This window comes from Antechinus flavipes, chromosome 4, assembly GCF_016432865.1.
Source record: "Antechinus flavipes isolate AdamAnt ecotype Samford, QLD, Australia chromosome 4, AdamAnt_v2, whole genome shotgun sequence".
Taxonomy (NCBI): domain Eukaryota; kingdom Metazoa; phylum Chordata; class Mammalia; order Dasyuromorphia; family Dasyuridae; genus Antechinus; species Antechinus flavipes.
Genome location: NC_067401.1, coordinates 465,286,907 through 465,309,667, shown reverse-complemented (window position 1 = coordinate 465,309,667; position 22,761 = coordinate 465,286,907). Strand labels below are relative to the sequence as shown.

The 22,761-nt window shown below is 43.8% G+C and overlaps 1 protein-coding gene across 7 annotated transcripts in view; it reads left to right on the top strand.

Moving 5' to 3' along the window:
• NFIA (nuclear factor I A) overlaps positions 1 to 22,761 on the top strand; it is a 435,311-nt gene that overhangs the window by 314,292 nt on the left and 98,258 nt on the right. For all 7 annotated transcript variants that reach the window (XM_051999550.1, XM_051999555.1, XM_051999553.1 and 4 more), the window contains exon 6: positions 3,836 to 3,963. In XM_051999550.1, the coding sequence (XP_051855510.1) occupies positions 3,836 to 3,963 (128 nt within the window). The remainder of the gene's footprint in view (positions 1 to 3,835; positions 3,964 to 22,761) is intronic.

Genomic DNA, 22,761 nt, shown 5'->3' with positions numbered 1-22,761 from the left:
CCTCCCCTCCGTTCTGCTACCCTTATAGATTTCCATCTTACTGGAGAAGGGAAGAGGGAAGGTTAAGCGTGATGACTTCTGCCTCCCCAGCTGATGCTTCTTCGCATTCTCAGCTATTGAAAATGCCAGTTATCCAGAACAGACAAACTGCCCGAAAGCACAGGTCAAATTCAATGTTTCGGGGGGCTGGGGGGAGGATCTGTGGTATTTTTGTTTTCCCCTCTTGCCATGGCGCGATGGTGAATGTGTGGAGGATGGCGCGCTCGCCGCCGGGAGGGAAGGTCTCTGGCCGGGGCTTGCAGACGCAGACGCTCGTGGCCCAGAGTTGGAGGGCCGCTTGTTCTGTCTCATACGGGGCGCTCCCATCCAGGGGACCGGGTCCCGGCTCTTGGCGCCTCGGGCTTCGCCTTCAGGAGCAGAAAGACGGGTTATTAACGTCCCCCAGAAGCCCGGCGGCTGTCCGTGTGCTCTTCTGCAAATAGCTAACCCTGATGAGGAGCTAATTATAAACAGCCTCCTTAGTTAATAACTCAGTAATATGTTTGTTCTTCTCTCATTAGCCTCTTCCTAGCTGGGCTCCAGAAAAAAAAAAAAAAAGTCTTTAAACACATAAAGTCAGCAGAATTATCAGTGCCTGGGGAAGCCGCACTTTACAGAGAGATAGTCATCCATCGGGCGCTTGTACACATGTCTGATGCATATTAGGGCAGATTGCTGCGAAAGCGAGGGAAATCATGAAATACCGCTGCTGTCCCAAAGTTGTCTAAGGACAGGAACGGAAACTTTTTTCACCTTTGTCTCCTCCGCCCCAAACAAAAGTCCTTACACAGAGTAATCCAGAAGGGAGACAGCACGGAAAGTGTGTGGAATCTGTACCTAGAAGACCTGGGTTCAAATTCTGTCTCTCTTATTATCTGGGTAAACTTGCACAGGTCACTTAAATTCTCCAGATCTCAGTTTCCTCAACTATAAGTAAATGGCCTTGGAGTAGATGGCCTTTCTCTTAATCTCAAAACCTTTGAGAATATAGTCACACACACAAGTACATATATGTGTACATATATGTAGACATATGTGTGTGTGTATATATATATATATATATATTTTTAAATATATAATCCTTTGAATGTCAGATTTGAAATCAGGAAAATGGGTTCCAACCCCTCCCAGATATGTAAGGCTGGACAAATCCCTGCAATCTACTCTCTTGTCTGTAAAAAGGAGATCACTCTTCCTTTAATGCCGTTTCTTTAGTGTACCATGCTCAAATGTCTGGAAAGCCCTTTGCAAACCCTCCAAGTACTATTAAAGGTCTATAGCCCCAAGAGCCGTAGCTGGGATCTGTTGCATTTAATTGCCCTCAGATTTAACAGCGCAGTTTGAGGGGGGGGAAAAAAGCACTTTCTTGATGTATATCCACATGAACAAACACTCATATGGGACCTGGTGTGTGCCAGGTACTGTGATGGCTACTGGGGATACAAAGATAAAAATGAAAATGTTGCCTTGCAAATAACCTGCCTTCTTTTGAGGGAATTGCCATGTACTTGTACAAGTAAATGCAATGCTCGTGGAGTCCTTGCTGGGCCAGGCTCCCCACTAAGCCCCGAGCTGCCCCTGACCCCAGGTGCCCAGTGGATAATGGAGAGATGGCATCAGACCGCTTTGTGAGAGCAGATTATGCACGATAAATTGGAGCCGGCTCTGAGGAAAGGGGCCAGCGCTGAGCGGGATTGAGAAGGGCGTCCCGTAATGGGAGGAACTCTGTTCTAGACTTTAGGGAATGTGGGAGGTGGAGAGGAGCAGAGGGGCCAGTCAGGAGATGGAGTGCCATGTGGAGAAGATCATCAGGACCGATGGCCCGGGATTTTAGACCGCGTCCGAGGCTCTAAGATTAGGAAAGTCGTCTTCTCCGGGGTAGCCTTTGGTTGGAAATTGGAGGCAATGCAGAATCCCAAGAGGCAGCGATGAGGCAGGAGTATATCCCAGGCTTGTGGAACGGCCTAGGCAAATGCGCAGGGGTGGGAGATGGAATATGGGGAATTGGGACTGAAAAGGGGGAGTCACGTGGAACCGGTCTGGAAAGGTAGCCTGGAACCTAACTGTAAATGTCACCAGACCTGGACTTGAAGCCTTGCCCAAGCGGCAAATTCTCCCAGAGCTCACATTTCCCTGACTTTGTCTTCAAGAGCTCCCGGTCTCCTTCAGCCTGAGCCCTTTGATGTTTATGCTTTGGATGATATACCGTGGAGCCATTTCTCTAAAGATGGCGGCTCAACTCCTTGCCATTATTTTAACTAGTATTTTCATTTTAGTCATTTAAGGCCTCGGCTGGGCCCTACAAGGGGCCTGTGTCCCATTGCTTCCCACTGAAAATTCAGGAAAAAGCCAGTTCTGATCAGTGCGGGTCCTGATTAAGTATTGGCCGAGGGGACTCGGATTGTGACGTCGGTGACTTAGGCAGAGCCATGTCCTCTTGTCAGCATCATTGACCTCTCCCTGCCAGACTGGCCAGCTCCTTTCCCTGACATAGGAAACATCCCTGTTTCTATCAGTAAAGTGAATCCCTGAGGTTTATACAAGCTAAGAATCCTCAGTCCAAGTCTTCCCTCAGGGATGACTCCCAACATGGAAATGTCCTTGCCCTTCTCTTCCCCTTCAGATTCCATAAAGGAACGGGAGTGGAGAAAGGAAATAAACAATTATTAAGTACCTGCTGTATGCCAGGGACTATGCTAAGGGCTTTTTCAAATATACCTTAGTCTCGGTTGGACAGCTTGCTGATTCACATAACACGTAATATTTATGTATTATTGACGGTATCGTGTTACGTCCTTACTAACCTGTTAGGGCAGGGGCCCGTGTTTATCTAAACTTTGTATTTCTTCCACTGCCTCTGAATATAGTTGGTGTTTAATAAATAGTTGTTATTTGGTTCTTATCTCTTACGACTCACCACATAGCCTCCAGGAAGACAGAGCCTTTCAGTTTTGTCTTTCTATTCCTGTCATCTAGAATAGGATCTTCCAAACGGTACATGTTTAATAAATGCTTGTTGGTTGTTGATTGGTCGATCATATTTATAGAAACTTAGTCTGGCATTTAAAGCCCACAAGAGTCTGGTTCCAATCTATCTTTATTGGCAGATTTCACATTCTTCCCCCTCACGCTTTTTCCATTTCGGTCATGCTAGCCTGCTTGCTACATTCCCTTCACGCACTCCACAGTTTAGCCAAAAAAGCATTTCTGCTGTTTTTCACACGTGACACTCCCATCTCCCACCTCCGTGCCTTTGCATGCAGTGGTCCCCAAACCCTTTTCACCATTAGTTAGAAACTGTAGTTTCCTTCAAGGTTCCAGAGAACTACCTTTTTTTTTTTTTTTTTTTTTTAGTTGTTTTTTTTTAATTTTTAGTTCTCTTTCCACCCAAAATTTATTTGTCATCGGTCCCCTTTCCCCCAATACAAGCTTCTTGAGGGCAGGGATTTTCTTCTTCTTCTCCTCTTCTTAGAATACTACGCAATAGGTATTTAATGAATGCATACTGGATGCTTTTCTTTTCTCCTCATGGACACTCTGTGAGGTCCAGGGCCATCTCCCACCCCCTTTAGCAGCCCTCTTTGATTAGTGAAGGATTACGTCAAGGTGTCGCTTACCCCGAGTGCCTCGCACAGGTCTCTGCCCTTAGCAGGGATTTTGAAAATGTTTGATGAATGACTGATGAGCGAATCAGGAATTACTCCCTCCCGCCCCTCCCTTTTAAGCCTGGAATAAGGTGGTCCGCGGGGAGAGGCGGTTGCTTTGCATTCTAACGTGTCTCCCTTCCCTCTTCCAGCTCGACAAAGCGCCTCAAATCTGTGGAGGACGAAATGGACAGTCCTGGGGAAGAGCCCTTCTACACTAGCCAAGGACGCTCCCCGGGCAGCGGCAGCCAGTCCAGCGGATGGCATGAAGTCGAGCCAGGTAAAGGTGGCCAGCGGCTGCCGCGGGCCTAGCGTGGGCCGTGTTTGGGAGGGGAGCACGTGGCAGGAAGAGGGCAGCGCGGGCCCTTCCCATTTATTTGTTTTATCCATTCATTCATTCATTATTTATTTATTTGTCTGGGGTTCTGTTGGGGAAGGCCAAGGGAGTGTGCTAAGAGAGCAGACTTCCCTGTTAAAAACACGGCAACCCAGCGGTGGGGCGCCACAATTCCGCTGAAGTCCTATCACAGTTAGAGTCGGCATTCAAGGCTTTATCTGCCTTCACCTACCTCACCTCACCACCCAGTGTCCTACTAGATCCTTAAGGTGTAACCGGTGTGGTTTCTGGATGGTCTTTTAGGAATCCTGGTTAAAGCGTGATCTGATGTTTCACCGGTAGTTGGAAATAAGAACGAGCCCTTTGGGCTGGAAGCCATAGCTTGGATTCTTGGAAATATAATTAACCCCTTCCCTCCACTTTTAATTATTAAAATTGGACGCCATGATCTTTGAAACCTTGGGCCAATTGTTGGTAAAATGACGGTCTTGTGTACATCTTGGGTCTGAATCTGCGGATTTATTGTAGTTTTGAAGTCTTCCCCTCCCCCTGCCCAGCAAGGTTGATTGATAATTGCTCTGAAATTTTAGGAGTGTTGTATGGGGCCCTGGAGTTAAAGGAACGCGCTCAAGATCACCCTTCTGAGAGAGGGCAAGGTGGGATTGGGATCCGGGTCTCAGGGCCATTCAACCAGATTTCTCTCGGCTGTGCTGTACAGATACCTTCCACCATGCGGTAACTTAATTCAGTTCAGTTCCTCGTGCATTTATGAAGTGTCTGTAAAGCACCGGGCTCTATTCTATGGAGTCTACACAGAACCTCAGTCGATTTTCCAAGGAATAGCCTACTTATGGAGAGGCTCATGGTTGGTAGGATAGCGACTCGGTAATGAACTCTGCACCCAGGATTGTGAATAAAACAAGAACAAACCCAGACTATCCCCCTTCCTGGGGCCCTCCTTTCACTTCTACAGACAAGGTGACAGGAGGGTGGCCAGTGGTACTAAGAAATCCAAACTTTTTAGACCCCCTATAATTAACTCAGCTGGTGATTGGCCAGATGGGAGACCTCGTCCTATATATACCGCCTAATTCCCTTCTGTTCATTTCTATGGCATTTGCAAACCTGACTAACTGTAGCTGAGGGATGGAGGTTTAATTCACCTCCAGCCTCCGCCTCTCCCCCCTTTACCACACCAAGTGGCCCCTCATCCTGCGAGTTAGCTCTCTAGCTGCAACCCATTTCACCTTAGCTGGGATCCATGGGCTTGGAAATCTGAGCAGAACTCTCAGAACGGTTCCAGTGCTTTTCTCCTTCAGCCTGCCAAGAACACTGATTCTGTCATCTCAAGGGCTTTGCTAAGTGCCAATGAAACACATATATGCTGCTGAAAAACCCTCGTAGGCCAAAGATCACTCTGAGTCTGACGGATGATTGTGTCCATTCATCCTTTCAGTGAAATAAAGCCATGGATTTGCCCTTTCTTAGGCTATCTCTCTGCTCATCTGTCTCTCTGTCTCTGTGCTTGACTGTCTCTCTCCTCATCTGTCTCGGTGCCTTCAGCTTCTTGTGGAAAGCAGCAATCAGACAGCTGGGAGGGGTGCAATAGAAACAGGATGCACTTGGGAGTCAGGAAGACCTGAATTCAAATCTACCAGGTGGCTTCATCTCCCTTTACCTAAGTTTCCTCATCTGTAAAATGGGGATAATTACAGCACCTACCTCCCAGAGGATCAAATGACATAACTGGCGTAAAGTTCTTTGTAGATCCTAAACCACCATATAAAGGCTAGCAGTTATGATTACTCTTAGCTATTATTATTTATGACAATAATAGTGAGGGTGAAGATGAACCTTTTGGGGGGCTGACCAAATAATCAGTCATTTAGCTCTGATTAAGTTCCTAATTCAAATCTGGCCTTGGACATTACTGGGCAAATCACTTAACTCACTTTGCCTCAGTTTCCTCATCTGTAAAATGAGCTGGAGGAGGAAAAAAAAAGACAGATCTACCCAGGTGTATTTGCCAAGGGAGACAACCCAGACATGTGTCAGTCAACAGAAACCGTGTGCTATCTGAGGGTCCGGTCATTGTGGAGGGCGGCTTTCAGAATCTGTGGACTCCCAAGCAGACGTCTGAAATAATTAACAGCATCAAAAAGTCAGAGCAGAAAAGGATCACAGATCCTTTGGGCCAAGTCTCCCATTTGATCAATGCAGAAAGAGATCGAGAAAAGGGAAGTCAGTGACTTGCCTGCAGTCTTACAGCTGGTTAGTAGCACAGCTGCACATCTGGAACTCAGCCCCCTTTCCACTGGGGTCCACGACCTCCGTGTTATTATGAAGCTTTCTGGTTGGCAGAAGGTGAATTATTTTTAAGGAGTCTCCTCTTTGAGCTCAATTCCATTCATGTCAAAATAAGACAAGACCTTTCCGTTGGCCAGGTATTCATTCGTCAGAGCTTCCTGTGGTATGAGCTAGGGCCTGTGCCAGGCACTGAAGGTGTAATTACCAAAATGAAACAGGCCCGACACCTTCAAAGAGCTCGTGTTCTGTGGTGGAGATACAGCATTTACAGGGGTCATCATTAAGCAGTGATCGAGTACCTGCTGTGGATTACCTGAGCACACACCAGCAAAAAGGGACTGCCCTCAAGAAGCTTAAGTTCCATAAAGATAAATACAGGGCAAAATACATAAATTACATGCAAGTCACATAATGCAGTTGTATCAAATACTTGCAAAATACATGAATTACATGCAAGTCACATAATGCAATTGTATCATATACTTGCAAAATACAAAAATTGCATGCAAGTCACATAATGCAATTGTATAAAATATTTCAAAAATACATGAATTGCATGCAAATTACATAATGCCATTATACCAAATACTTGCAAAATACATGAATTGCATTCAAGTCACATAATGCAATTATATCAAATACTTGCAAAATACATAAATTGCATGCAAGTTACACAATTCGATTATATCAAATACTTGCAAAATACATAAATTGCATGCAAGTTATATAATGCAATTATATCAAATGTTTGTAAAATACATAAATTACATGAAAGTTACATAATGCCATTATATAAAACACATGCAAAATACACAAATTACTTGCAAGTTACATAATGCCATTATATCAAATACTTGCAAAATACATAAATAACATGCAAGTTACATAATGCCACTATATAAAATACATGCAAAATACATAAACTGCATGCAAGTTACATAATGCCATTATTTCAAATACTTGCAAAATACATAAATTGCATGCAAGTTACAAAATGCTGTTATATCAAATACTTGCAAAATACATAAATTGCATGCAAGTTACACAATTCAATTATATAAAATACATGCAAAATACAAAAAGTACATGCAAGTTACATAATGCAATTATGTAAAATATATAAATTACATAAAACACAAGTAAAATACATAGGTTACATATAAGTTACATCATGCAATTAAATAAAATACATGCATAAATTACATAAAATACATGCAAAATACACAAGCTAAAGACAAAGGAGTTCTGGTGGTGAGACTATTAACTGATCTTGCATTGTAACACCATCCAAGCTATAAAAGTTGATTTGGATTTTAAACCTGCTTCCTTAGAATTCTTTGGGCTCTACATACAAAAACCTACCTCCCCATGTGTATATCAGATGTCCCTTCTGCTCCAGGAGAGGAAATCCTCTGTATAAGGAGGGGTTTGGACTCAGTGGTCCATAGGTCCTATGGGCCCAGTCCCTACCCTTTCAATCTAATCTTTTCATTTTAATTTCAGTTATGGAAATCAGCACTGGGGAGGAGGAGGAGAAATTTCCATCCGACCATATTCCGAATGGAAAGTCATAATTGAAACAGTGCCTGAGGGGCCTTTAAAGCCCAACCCAAAGATGTCGCACATGTTAATGGTAAATTTGGTATCATTAACTTCTACCAGCTCTTTGAGATGGGTAATTTATGCTGCCAGATGGTCCAGCCAGGGCATTTTCCATCAGGCCCCGTCCCCACTTTGGCACCAGGAACACCTTTCTCTTGTTCTTCTCTTCTCTGAGTCCGTTCCCAGGAGGACGGTTAATTGAGTAGGAGGCTTTTAGCAGTTCACTCATGTAAATTGCCTCTAGAAATATGTCTTGAGAAGGGAGGGTCTATCTAAGAGCAGTATCAGCAGTTTTTTTTAGTTTCCTTAGATTGAGGTCATTTTCACAAGGAAGAACTGAGGTCTCCCTGGCATCTAGACCCAACAGGACAGATCCTGTGTCCTCCCACTTTTCTGAATGCTCCCTTCTATTTACCTGAACCCATGAGATTATAGGGGAGCTCTCCAGACCAAAGACAGGAGGAAGGCTGCCAGAAGAGACAAATTTCCTGGAGCAACCGGAAGGCTTTGAAAGTAAAGCAAACCAGACATGCTGTAAATTACTTCTGCTCCCCCCCATACCTACGGTGGTATCCTTCTTCCTATTACTTTATCTCAGCACTTTTAGTGCATAACTCTTCCAAACAGGGAAGAAAGGCAGAAAAGATTAAAAATGTGGAGTCAAAGAAAAAATCCAGACAGCCCTCCAACTGGCCGTGGCCACTTTGCTAATAAACAGAGCCTTTGTTCATCCCTGCTGAGTTACGTTTTCCAGTTATCTTAAAAACCAAGGTTGCCAGTTGAGTTTTATAGCTTCAGAACTCATTATAATGAAATGATTTCTGCAGAGCTCTATGGGGCAAAATCGCCTCCTGCACTCACGGTCAACCCGGGATGATCTGCGCTAATTGGGGATTAGGGGGGTGGAGTGGAGGCGTGGAGAATCCCAATAAGCAGATTCCATTCCAAAGCCATTTTCTTTGGCTTGGCCATGCATTTCTGCGGTTGGTTATGGTGGATGTTCTAGTCACTTCTTCTCCAAAAAATAAAAAATCCAGGCAATCTCAGTAAGGGGAATGGGGAAACTTTTTCCCTTTCCCACTGTCTGCCTGTCCTTGACCTTCTATCTGTAGTGCAGTCCGTACTGGAAACAGGCCCTTCCTTAAAACCAGGTTAAGCATGGCCTGCTTCTCTAAAACTAAGTAAGGTTGAGGTAGGAATTTGTGTTTCCTATAGAAAGTTATAGCCAACAGAGTATAAGATTAGGTGTGATTCAGTTTGATAAATATATGTGGTATATCCAAGCCATCTGGCTTATTATACTGCCTGTTGTGTCCATATCATGGACTATATGATGATGCTCTAGCTCAAAAGCACGATTTTCAGCAGATCACTTGTACGGATGAGCCACGGCTTCTTTGAGCCTCAGTTTATTCATCTGTAAAGCAGGAGTATTGATTCTAGCCCTGCCTGCCTCCTCATTGTTCCAGGACAGGATGATAAGATCCTAGAGTTTTGAATTGAAAGGGACCTTGGAAGTCCTCTAGTCAATTCCCTCATTCTACAGAGAAAGAAACTGAGGCCCCGGAAAGTAATTTTCCTAAAGTCACCAAGGCAGTAAAAATAAAGGCTGGATTTTAATCCAGATGCCTGGACTCAGGAGCCAGTTAGTTCTGAAGGACTGCCTTCAGCAGCATTGTTAAAATGATGGCTCTTTTCAGGAAAAAAGTTGGGGCCATCAGAAGTTCTTCACAGTTCCTTAATGGAAACATTGATCTGAATCAAGATTTATGACCTGATATAATTAGTGTATTCCTCCAGAGTTGCTTCTAGGTCCTGCTTTGGGAGATTTAGCTATTGATGAGCCCTCCAGATGCCCCCATTTGGGGATGACCTAACAGATTGCTCCAAGTCCCACAACAATGCAGGGGCTGTCAGTGAGATTCACAATTACTCAAAGGGCTAGGGTGCCCTCACAATTCATACAGGAAAAACTAAATGGACAGATAGATAAATGAATAAATGTGTGTGTCTTATGTATATACATGTATATGTATATGTATATGTATATATACATGTATATGTATAGATATATATCTATCAATATAATTATGACTGTATATCTATCTTTCAGTAGTTATATCTATTATACATAGTCTATATCTACTAATATATATTATTATATCTATTGACCATATATATATCTATTGATAGATTAGATATCCATATATAACTATATCTATAGATATACCTGTATCTTGCCCATGATAGAGATGGGAGGACATGCATTGAATTAGTACAGTATGCACATCTGGGACAGACAGTAGATGGAACGGGAGTTGGGCCCACAGTTGACTTGGAGGAAGAAAGTGGACTGGATTCCACTAAAGACTTTATGTAACCATCATCATCCTCGTTATTATTCACAATAATAGTTAGCATTTATGGATCCCTTTGAGATTTTCAAAGCACTATATAATTATCTCCCGAAATTCTCACCACAACCCTGGAAGACAGAGGTTATTGTTGTCCCCATTTATCAGTTGAAGAAATTCAGGTGACTTGCTCAGACTCACACAGCCGATGAGTCATTGAGGCAGACTGTGAACTCAGGGCTTCCAAGTCTCACGCTCTAGCCGCTTCGGCCCCCAGCTGCCTCTTCAAGGATCCCTAACTTCTCCCCAGCACCAAAACCTGTCTTTTAAGCATTAATGTCCTCTCAGGAGTGCTGTCAGATGGTGAATTTTGGCTAATCAGAATCTCCAGAGCTGTGGGTGATCCATGAGGCACCAAGTGTTTGCCAATTAATCTTCAAGTCTTTCACCTGGGATGCTTCAGTTTCTAAAGGATGAAAAATGAGAGCGATCCAGAGGGATTGCAAGCTTGTGATAAGAGTGAACAAACTCTAACAAAGGCCAGTGGGGAAATACGATGGATAGGAAGAGGTCACCGAAGAAATGGGAGCCAAAGAGACGGGCAGGTCTGGAGGTCAGCGCCTGAGAAGGTCTCTGTGTTCTATTGTTGTCCTCTCGGTGTCAAGAGAAATAGAGGAAATCCCACTCCTGCCCCATTTGTAAAGCAGTTGTTAGGACCTAATCCCACTCCTGCCCCATTTATAAAGCTGTTGTTGGATCCTAATCCCATTCCTGCCCCATTTATGAAGCAGTTGTTGGGTCCTAGGGGCCGAGCTAAGGGCTGGAGATAAAAGAGTGCCAACCGGACCCTCGGGGAACTTACCTTCTAATGGAATACCTGATACACACAGATTTGGTACAAGGTGACCTTGAAGGGGATGACAGGGGAAAGGGCCTTGAACGAGACCCAGGATTCTAAAAGTCAGACTTTAGGGGACAGTGGATGGAGCATCATGTGGAAGGAACAGTAGGTGGACTCCTATGGCTGAGCCCTAAGGGTATATGGAGGAAAGGGGAGGAATGCAGTTAAAGTATTAAAAGCCAGGAAGAGTCCAGGTTGTAAGGAGCCTGAAATGTCAGATCGAAGATATAATAGGGAAATACCGGTTGATAGTAGAGACAAGGAGCAGGTATGAGTGGATGGCAGTCTGCAGCAGTGGGGGAAGGTGAAGTCCCCAGACCCAGAGCCTTTGGGCACAGTTGTAATTTCTAAGCCTGGTTGTAATTTCTATTTCTGGAATAGAAACTCCTCTCCACCATCGTCCTGTTAAAAAAGGCACGTAGCTGACCCCTTATCTTGCATACCCTTGGAGGGCCCAGCAGCTGCAAAGGAAGTTGTTTGGTTGTGACCCTGCCCTGTGGGGCAAGGAATCGGAGGTCCCGCCCAAAGAAGGGAGTGGTATTCCCTGGCCAAGATCCCATGACTGAGAATTGGCTTAATCCGTTTGGATGTACACAGATCACCCGCGTTAACTTCCTGGATCCCCTTTGGGTGACTGGTGTGCTTTTTACTGATTGCGTTCCCTCCCGAACACTATGGATAGCAGCATTTACCCCCTTTCACGTGGCTCGCTCACGGTCCACAGGAGGAACATTATCCTTGCCAATAAAAAAGCAGCAGACTGGTAACAATGGCGCATTGATCACGGACACTCCACTGCACTAGCATATATTAAGGGGAAATGATTAGATCTCCTCCTGTCATTGGCCGTAATAGGAATACTCACTGTTTCGGAGCATTGCTATGGGATCAATGGCTTTGTCCCTTTGCTTATGGAACGGTGGGAGGCCCCTGGTCCAGGCCCCCATCCTCTTCCATTATCGGCATTCTCTCGTTAGAGTGGGGACACTGAGGAACACCAAGGAACACAAGAGGAACTAGGAGCCTGGGGTCTTTCTTTGATTCAGAGTGAAAAGTTACCCCAGCCATCCTGTCTGCATCTCCAAAAAGTCCATGCTTTATTTCAAAAAATATTTTTTCTTACCAGGGAAGGCACAAAAGGGCCCTAATATAGAATCAGCATTATCATGACTAAGCATGACAAGAAACCTCTGAAGCCTTCTGGTCCAATCTCCATCAAGTAAGAAAGCTCCCAGCCCCATACTCGGCACGTGGCTCTCCATCCTTTGCGTGAAGACTGCCATTGTTAAATGGCAATTAGTCTTGGGCAGCCCTGCTTCTTAGATTCACAGTTCTGGAAAAGCCCAAAGAGACCAATTAAGTCACCTGAGCCACCTTAAGCCAGGGACCATATTTTTGCATTTCTTACTATCTATCTCCAATCCAAGATGCCATTTAATTTTGTATTGTTGATTGGCTATTTAATATTGGGGAATACAGCAGATAATATTAATTACTGATGATGATGATGATGATGATGATGATGATGATGATGAAGAAGAAGATAGATTAGATGGATAGATAGCAGAGGAATTTACTTCGGGTAGATGTGCAGCCATGTACCTTTCGATCCATGGTTAGTCAAAGTAGAAACGGTTTGAACAAAGAGTTGACGGTAGAAAATCCCAAAGGTTAAGGGTGCTGATAAAGGCCCCAGCGAAGAGAAGGCTGTTGGAAGGAATAAAAAGGAAAGCCAGTTTATGTCAAAATCAGCTGCGGTTTAGGATTTGTTCTGTTTCCTTTAGATCCATGATTTCAGTAGTTTCGCTTGTTGTTGTGTTATTGTTGTTGTTGTTTTAATTATCCATCCTATTCCAGAACTTAGGAATATTATTTAATATTTGTAGAACCTAAACAGCAGGTGTTGTTGAACTCTGCGATCCGTCCTTCTTCAAACAATATCCTCGCTTCCTTTTGCCTTTTGATGCTATGCAAATTAATTCCGGCAACATACGGTACATGTTTTCATAAACTTGAAAAATACCATTTGGTTTGAACTGAAAGAGAAACCGGCTTGTCTTTTGTCCCTGCCATGCTGTTGTGTCTTTTTAAAACATATATGTTTTATAAATAAATGGTAAGGTTCACTCTGATGAATATTTCATGATCCATCGCCCCATCGTTCAAGGTAAAATGCATTGCAAGTAAAAATAATGATAATAATAATAATAATCTCGAGTTTTTCCTGTGTGGGCTTAGAATTGCTAATGTAGGGCAGAATGACATCTTTGTGTTCAGCTAGTCCAGCCACCTCCTTTTACAGATGAGGAAACTGAGTCCCGGTTAGAGGAAGTGCGTTTTAACCTGTCAGGATCGTCCCAATCTGTCTCCTGCCTCCCTTCCAGACTGATTTTACAGTCTTCCCTCTAGACTGCAGCCCAACTGGTCTACTTGTTGCTCCCTGTACACAACACCCCATCTCCCTCCTTCGTGCCTTTGTAAGGACTGGCTTTTCTTCCCAAGATGTTCTCTTCCCCTCTACCTCTTGGAAAGGCTCATAGCACTGTTCGAAGCTCAGGTCAGTTGCTCTCTTCACAAGAAGCTTGCCCTCCTTTCACCCGATTATTCTTGACTCCTGCCCTTAAAATCTCCTCCAAAAGCCTATTTTCTTCCTCCCTAGCAGAGGGGGAGCCCCTCAGAAGCAGAGTTTCTGTCATTCCCCGTGTCCTGTGTGTCTCCAGCATCTCACCCACTGCTGGTAGCCACGTAAAGAGTGCCTGAATCGCCCAGAGTTACAGATGGCAGGTGACAGATCCAGGATCCCTTCACTCTCCTCCAGTGCCTTTTCCATTATTCCACATTGTTAGAGAAAGTGATGTCACAGAATCATGGATTTAGACCGGGAGAGAAGCTTTGTCCTTCCTCTAATCCAATCCCTTCATTTTTAATCTGAGGAATCAGAGAGGCTGACGTAACTTCCTGAAGTCACACAAGTAAATGTCAGGTTTAGGATTTAAACTGAGGTGCCTGAGCCAGGGCTATAGCCATCAGGCAACCCTGCCTTGAATCACTGAGCCAGAAGAAAAACGTTATCATCATATTTGGGCACACGATTTTCCAACTCCTTGAAGTTTTTATAAAGTGATGGGGAGCTTGCTTGGTTGTAAACATCCATTTTTAATCAACCTATCCCCCAACTCAGATGTTTAAAACCAGGGGAGGTGGCAAAATGCCCAGCCAGCTCCCTTGGATCTCCCTGTGTTTCTGCTGGGCTGGAGCAAAGGCTTGGGAAGCTGGGCCTAGCTCTGTTGCTCAGAACATTACAATAATGCCTCTCGCAAGCTCCAGCCCCTTTCATCCGAAGATTTCAAACACATCATCAACTCATCAATTAATCAAAGGCATGGCACCCATTTGGAGATGATGGGTGAATTACATCCTGGGAGATTACGAGAAGTACTCCCATCAACAGAGTAAATCAGAGACCTTCCTGATGGGATCCCTAAGTGAAACACCAAGAACTAAAATGGAAAAAGGAAAAACCTAGGTGCTAGGAGCTGAAGATTGCTGAAAATGGATTGATGAAATGGGGGAGGGGACAAATTCCAGGGGAAAATGGTCGCTTTATAGCCAGCCATCTCTGAAACATAATGAAAAATTAAATTGGAGTAAAATGACTGAACTCATTTAAACACAGTAATTGACTTGTCTCTTCAGAATGAAGTACTTGTTGACAGAGCAGCCTCCCTCCCAAACTGGGGAACTTTGAAAACCTTTCCTCATCCTTTTTTTGGGATCCCTTAACATTGGGTAGGTTTTTTCCCCTGTTTTCCCAGACCTACAGAATTCCCTTCTTCCTTTAAGCTCAAGCATCATCTCTTACATGGAGCCTTTCCTGACTCCCTCCCCACAAGCACCTATTATTTAAACATTGTCCTTATTTCCACGTGTTTGCCGTGGATGCTGTAATTTGTGACTGTGGTTTCCTCCATCAGAATGGAAGCCCCTCACCAGTAGGGATTGTTTCATTCTGTGTGCCTAACGCTGTGTGTGACTCGTGGTAGGCAATTGGTACTATTTGGTGATCTGATTTGTTGACTCGTTTGGGGAATGAGTAATTGGCTGGATGTAGAGTAAATTGGCTTGAGGATCTGAGAGGAGGAGTCCTGGTTCAGGCGAGGGTGACACTTCTGAGATCACCTTCAGCCCAAGGAGTCCGACATTCAGGGATCATCTTCCATTCAGCCCAGTGTTCCTTGTCACTTAGCCCACCCCTTTGTGCCTGAATTTTCATATTAGTTTGTGGAAGAAATACTCCTAACTTCTTGACTTGGCTTGGCTCGTTTGTATGGTAACTACCCCTGATGAAAGGAAGGCAGTCTTTGCTTTCAGATTGTTAGAAAATCACCCAGACAGAGAAGCTGAAATCCATCTTGAATCTCATGTGTCCTGGATAGAACCAGATTATATTGCCCTTCTAGCCAAGCCAACCAGTAATCACTTAGCATTGATTAGAACTCAGGGTTGATGAATTCCAGGATATTATACTGAGTTATGGCTCACACAAGTCAGTATTCACCATCTGCTTTGCTGCCATTTCCTGAAGGAGAAAGGGGAGATTGAACAAAATGGCTGCAGTGGATGTCTCGTGTTCCACCATTGTCTAGAGACTATAGAGACAGCTTACACACAGTTCTAAATGTGGATGAAAGCTTTTAAATATTAAGAAGTAGCTGGAATGCACCGTCCTTTGCTCTAAATTGGCTGCTTTAACTTTTGTTCTTTGAGGTCTTATCTCTATCCAAGAATCGGACTTGGGTATGATTTTAATTGTTTTTTTTTCTCCAAAGAAGTGATTTTTGTTTATAAATTAAAAACATATCATCAAAATATTAAAAGTAGCCATTTTACTTCTTTTAATGTATCTATTCCTCCTTTCCGGATATGCTGTTTCCATCAGCATTGAGTATTTAAGATGTTAATTGTTTGAAAAGTCAGTGTAACATTTCAATTCAGTTTAAACACATTAAATAGTTATCCTGGATAAGGTTCTATGCTAGTTTCTAGGAATGTGAAGGCAAAAAATAAACAGTACTTGAATTCAAGGAGCTTACATAGTACCGGGGGCAACACGACATGTACGTTTGTAAGTAGATACATAGTATCTGCCAACTAGTACAAAGTCATTTCAAGAGAGCACTCCTTACTGGGGGCATCTTGTGTAGGGTTTGGCACCTAAACTGGATCCTGAAAGTGCTGAGAGAGTCTCCAAGGCAAAGGTGAGGAAGGAGAGCATTCCAGATATGGAGAACCACCTGCATTGAAATACTTGGTAACCGAGTCCAAGAAATTATCTCCATCCTTGAGGTTTTTTTAAAAGTAGGTATTAACTAACTAATAAATATCAGCCTCTGTCTTTTTGAACTGTGCAGTGGTTAGTTATCAAATAAATAAATAAACTGAAAGGAAGACAGATTTTTTTTCCCCAAACATGTCCCATTCTGTAGTTACTCTTTCTGTGTGAGTATCCTTTGGAATTCATTAACCTACTGAGAGTGGGATTGGAGAATCTCAAAGGCTTTCTAATCTAGTCACATTCTGCCCCAGAGTCCCCTCCACTAGATTCTTCACAAATGGTCTTCCGGCCCCAGCTTCTAGACTTTTACCTCGCAAGGAAACTCATTCTACTTGGGAAAGTTGTTTAATGCCTTTAGTAGTTTGGAGTCACTGTCACCCAGCACAATCCATTCCCTCTTCAAATGACTCTTGGAGCTTCCTCTTTGTAGAGAAGTGAAATCTGCCTTCCTTTCCTTCTGTCCATCAGTCCTACTTTTCCCCTCCAGAGGAGGGAGTCTCAGAGCATATTTAACCCTCCTTTAGCCCTTCAGTTTCTTGAAGATAGTCATGGTGGTATCTTGCACCCTCTTTTCTGCAGGCTAAATGTCTCCCAGTTCTCCTAATTGTTTAGTTAATTAAACACCAGACTTGGTGCTGAGTGTTTAGGAATACAACTTCTGATCTCAAGTATCTTCCAGTGTATTACTTCTGTTATTCAATAGGGTGTTTAACCTCTCTGTTGTCCTCAGACCCACTGCCAAATCATGGAATTTTAAAGGTGCAGAGGACTTCATTGGCCATCTGATTCGGCACATGTCTAGTATACATAGTGGGTATCCAGTAAATGGAGGTAGACTGACTGACTTAATGAAAGAAATTCCAATTATACTATAGTTTAACAAGTGGGGGTCCAGCTTTGGCAGCCTGGTCTATTGTTAACAACTCTCTAGAATATGGGGCTTAGAAGCACTCCAGGTGGTTAGGACACCATCTTCCTCTCTGACCTTCAGTCCTTTCTACATAAGACAGATAAGATCATATTCTAAAGATGGAAAGGACCTCAGCCTTCATGTAGCCTAATGCCCTCATTTTATAGATGGGGAAACTGGGCCCAGGGAGCTTCTATCTTAACTAAAATCATATAGCTCTTAAATGGTGAGTCAGTCTTCAAAGCCAGGTCCTCTGTCTCCAGAGGAGCCATCCTTTTCCATTGTACCAAAGTCTATCTTTGGATTTCAGCCACCGTCCCCTTATTTCTCCTGAGAAACACTGAACCCATCTCCGCTTGTGTGAATCCATTGCCCCTTCCAAGGCTTTGCAGCAGTCCCTTTCCTCAGGATTATTACATGACTGTTAAGAGACAGTACAAGGATCCATCTAACCAGTAACCGGATTGGATTGGGAAGTTTCTCTAAAATGATTGGAACCCTCATTTAGTTCCAGAAGATGTGTGAAAGTGAGACTGGAGTGCTAACTCATGTCTGCAAGGAAAATGTCAGCTAGGAACAATTTTTAGTTTAAACCATCCCTAAACTTTATGATTTGGGCAAACTAGCCAAAAAAATGCCTTTGTGTGAATTGGAAACTCACTGAATCATGGGTTTATCACTGGGAGAAGCCTGAAGAGCATCTGGTTCAACCCACCTCGTTTTACAGATGAGGAACAAAGATCCAGACAGTTGAGAAGACTCGGGGTTGGGAGCCGAGGAGCTCGCAAACCCTGTCCTCTGTCCACGGCCTCGGGCCAAATCCTACCATCAAGATGGGGACTTCTGAGAGTGAAGGAACTTGGGTTGTTGTCCGGGTTCATCTGTTCATCTCCTGTAGAGCTTCTCTGTAGAAGGAGGAGACGAGATGATCCCCAAGCTCAGAATGAGGAGCAATGAGCGAGTGAACGGGAGGCAGATCTCCAGAAAAAAGGGAAAGAAAATTTCCTAGAGCTGCCCTAAGTGGGCTTGGCAGGGAATGACTTCTCCCTGCCCTCAAGAAACTTGTATTCTACTGAAGATACCCAGATAACTAAATAAATATAAAAAGTAACGAGAATAGTTATTGTTATTGTTGTTAGCAGTGATAGTAACTAGCATTTGTTATTGGTGTTAGCAATAATAGTAACTTGTACTTATGTAGCACGTTGAAGTTTGCAAACTCCTTAGCAGGGCTGTCTCATGTGATCCCCACAACACTCATGGGAAGTAGGTGCTGTTAATACAAATGATGATGATGATGATGAGCATTTATAAGGGGCCTTAAAGTTTGCAGAGCTCTTTGCAAATATTTTCACTTGATCCTTATAACAACACTGATCAGTAAGTGCTGTTATCACCCCATTTTACACATAAGGAAACTGAGGCAGGGTTAATTGACTTGCCCAGAATGACACAAGCAGTACGTGGCTGAGGCCACATTTGAACTCGGATCTTCCTGGCGCTAGACCCAGCCCTCTCTCCGCTGTACCACCTGGCTGCCTGAACAAAAAGTGATTCTAAAGGGGCACGGGGGTGCTGCCGAGAGCTGGGGAATACAGAAAGGTATCGTTCACGAGATGGCATTGGTCCCAAATCAGGAATAAAGTTAGGGATTGTGGGAAGTGGAGCTAAAGAAGGAGTTTGTTCCAAGCGAAGGCTCTGTGAATGGGGGTCAGCATTTTGGGGTTCAATGCATTCCCCAAAGAAAAAACCTCTAGATCACTTTATTGGCTCCGTGGAGAGAAGAAATGTCGCCAGGCCCTTCCCCTTGGGGTCAGAGAAGTTATCTTTAATAAAATACTTCCTGATATGAAGGCGGGTAAGAAAACAGCATGGTTTTTACTAATTGCGCTCGTAAGTAAACTGACCTATCATTACATTGTCACCAAGAGTGACGCTGAGCAGAGACACCCCGCTAATCCCGAGCAGATAAGTATTTAATGTAATTAGACAGACACTGTCTCTTTGTTGCTGGGTGCATTAATCACCAAGAAAAGTCCAACTTTCCCCGAGATGGGTTTTTTCTCTCTTTTTGATATGTCATTGTTGTGAGAAAACCACTTATTTTGTCAAGATATTGTACTTGGGAAAATGACAAATGCAGCTATGAGATGTAATAAGATCCTTCTCAGCCTGATTTACAGACAGGCAGCTGGGAGGGCTGCGTGAGCGAGCTGTTGACAGTTGGGAGACAGGCATTCATTAAGTGCCTACTATGTGCCAAGGGGATGCGAGGGTAAAAATGAAACAGACCCTCCCTTCAAGGAACTTCCATCCTAGCGGGGGCTGCGTCAGGTCACTGAGGGTCGATACGGGAGAGAGCCGCAGTGTCGGGGCACCTTCCTTGGCTGCTCCCCACCCCGTGTGTGTGGCAGTCTCCTTCCCCATCCCCCCTCCTCCAAGCTTCTGCCCAAATCCCACCTTTTCTGGGAAGCCTTTCCTTGCCCCTACCCCCTTAGCGCCAGCACCCTACGTGTGTGGATTAGCTCCTGGCTAAATCCTATCCATTTATTTACATGTTGTCTCTTCATTAAACTGTAAGCTCTTTTGTTTTTCTATGTATCCCCAGCCTTGTAGCACAGTTTGTGGCACATAGTAGGTATTTATTGACTGACCACCATGAGGAAGGCACTAATAATTGGGGAATTAGGAAATGGTTGATACGAGAAAGGAGCCTTGAAAGAGGAATTAGAAATTCCAAGAAGCAAAAGGAAAAGGATTCCAACAGAGGGCTAAGGCGTGGAGATGGGAGATACAAACAAGTGGGTTGGTTTGTCTGGGAACATAGAATGGGATAAGAGCCTGGAGAAGCTGGCTGGCTGAAGCTGGGATATGAAAGCGTTTCCATGTCAAACAGGACCACCAGGTCTTGCTTCAGGTTCAGATTTTGTGTCTCTTTGTAAACTCAAGGTCTTTCTCTCTGCCTCCCAGGATGCAGTTTTCCAAGGATTTCATAACTCTAGATGGGACCCACCGTCCCTTTCATTAAATCAGAAAGATTCTTATTGTTGTTTGTCCTTCGTTTTCAAAGAGGATTATGACATTAGGGAGGGGATGCTATGACATGCAAGTGGATTGGATTTAAGTGAGGGAGGGCTGCAAATGAGGATGAGAAAAGGAGAAACAGATGAACAGAGAGGAGGGAGAAGGAAGGAGAGAGAGGGGGAGAGAGAGAGAGAGAGAGAAAGAGAGAGAGAGAGAAAGAGAGAGAGAAGAAAAAAGAGAGAGAAGGAGAGAGAATGGGGGAGACAGAGAAAGAGACAGAGACAAAAAAAGGAGAGAGACAGAGGAGAGACAGAGAGGGAGAGAGAGAAAGAGGAACACAAAGGGAAGGAGAGGGAGGGAGGAAAAGAAGGGAGACCTATTTCTGTGAAACATCTCACGGTGAAATGATGAAATATGTTGCCCCCTTTCAGCTTTCACAGGCACTGCCTGCTTTTGAAATTAATTTGCTGGTGGCAGGGGCTCTGAACTGCCGTGTCGTTATAAAGTGCCTTCAATGTGGATCACTGCACAACTGAATCTTCCTACTTTCCCTGTGCCTCAAAGGCCTTTGAAGGGAAAGAATGGAGTTTATTGAGGGATGACAGGCAGACTTCACTGGATAACAGGTGGAGGTCGTGCTGGTTTATTTGGGGGGAAGAACATCGTGCAGAGATGAGAAATCAAAAGCTCCACCATAATAAGGTTTCAGAGGAAAATGCTGACAGGGGCCCGTGTCGATTCCAGCTGACAGAACCCTTTCGAGTGATCATTACATGATTTCACAGTTCAAGCAATTTTAAGAGGCTTAAAATTATATTTCTCTCCTCTCTACAATGTTTCAATCAGTTTCTAATTTTTCCTTGAAATAAAGTTAGGGCGCTCTTGGAGTGTCCAAGGCCCTTCTGGCCTCCTCAGTGAAGAACATGAGGCAAGCCCAGCCAGGAGACTTCCCTGGCTTCGCCCTGAATCCATTTCTGACCCCAGGACCCCAGTGCACGTGACAGCTCCTTGCCCTGAATCCTGAGTAATTAACATTTGATCAATGCAAACTCACTTTGATTGTTTTCCTCCATGGGTGCTGTGGTTTATCTCTGTTGATCTATTTTTCAGATTGATTCTATTGATCAGTCTCTATTGATACAGATCTCAACCCACCATTTTCTGTTCTCATCTGGGGGACCTTCCCCCCTGTCTTCCCATAAAGCCTCCACATCCGCCATCATGTACTGCTCCTGCTACTGATTGGATATCCATGCAGTTCATGGGCTATCCACAAATTCACTCTCCAGAGCTTCTTTCTCATCTTCCTACATAATCTTCAAGTTTCATCCCCTAGATCAGTGGTTCTCAAAGTCTGGTCCAGAGCATCCTGGGAATCTCTGAAATCCTTTCAGAGAGTCTACAAATTCATAATTAGTTTTTATTTTTAATGTGATCAATCTCTATAACCATAAACCACATAAACAAAAACTCTTTGGACAGATCCTCAATCATTTTTAATAGGATGAAGATATTGAGAACAAAAGTTTGAGGACCAGTGCCCTAGATAAACCAGCTACCTAACCAATAAAACTTTTCATGTTTTGCCTGAAGTAGTGGCTGGGTCTGTCTTGCCTCAAAAGCAGAAACGAATTGTTCATAATGTAGTAGAGAGGAAGCCAGCTATGGAGCCAGGAAAACCTGAGTTCAAACCCAGCTTCCCACACGTGCTGACTGTGTGCCCTTAGGCAAGTCCTTTAATCCTTTATGTGATAAATCCCAGAGAATGAGCCAACCTGAATTGGTAGGGAGAATCACCTTATCCATATGAAGGAAATTTCAGGCCCATCCCTGGTGTCATAATAATAATAGTAGCAGAAAGTGGAGGAGATAGCAGACGAGGAGAAGGATGTAGATGTGATCCTCATGATTTAGGAACAAGTCTTTCTGGTCAAAGATTTGGGGAACAATCATCTCTCTAGCATCAGTAGTTGGGATTTGTTTTTCCAATCCTAATTCAAAAAACAAACTAACTCAGAATTCAAAAAGAGCACATCTCTGTAGTCAGTGAGATTGGACATCTCAGCACCAAAGTGTTCTTTAAAACCTTCTTTTTGCATGGGGATTAAACCTCTTAGCCCCCCAAATCCAGAAGAGTCCACACTAAATTGTTTCCCTGAAATGCTTCTTCTGCATAGAACCCTTCAGTTTGTTCTATCAGTACATTTTAAAAGGGGAAAACAAAAATTATATAAAGTCCAAAATGATGTGAGACTCTGTCATCCTCAGTGTTGCTTTCACAATTTCACAGACTTATCTTTCTCCCTCT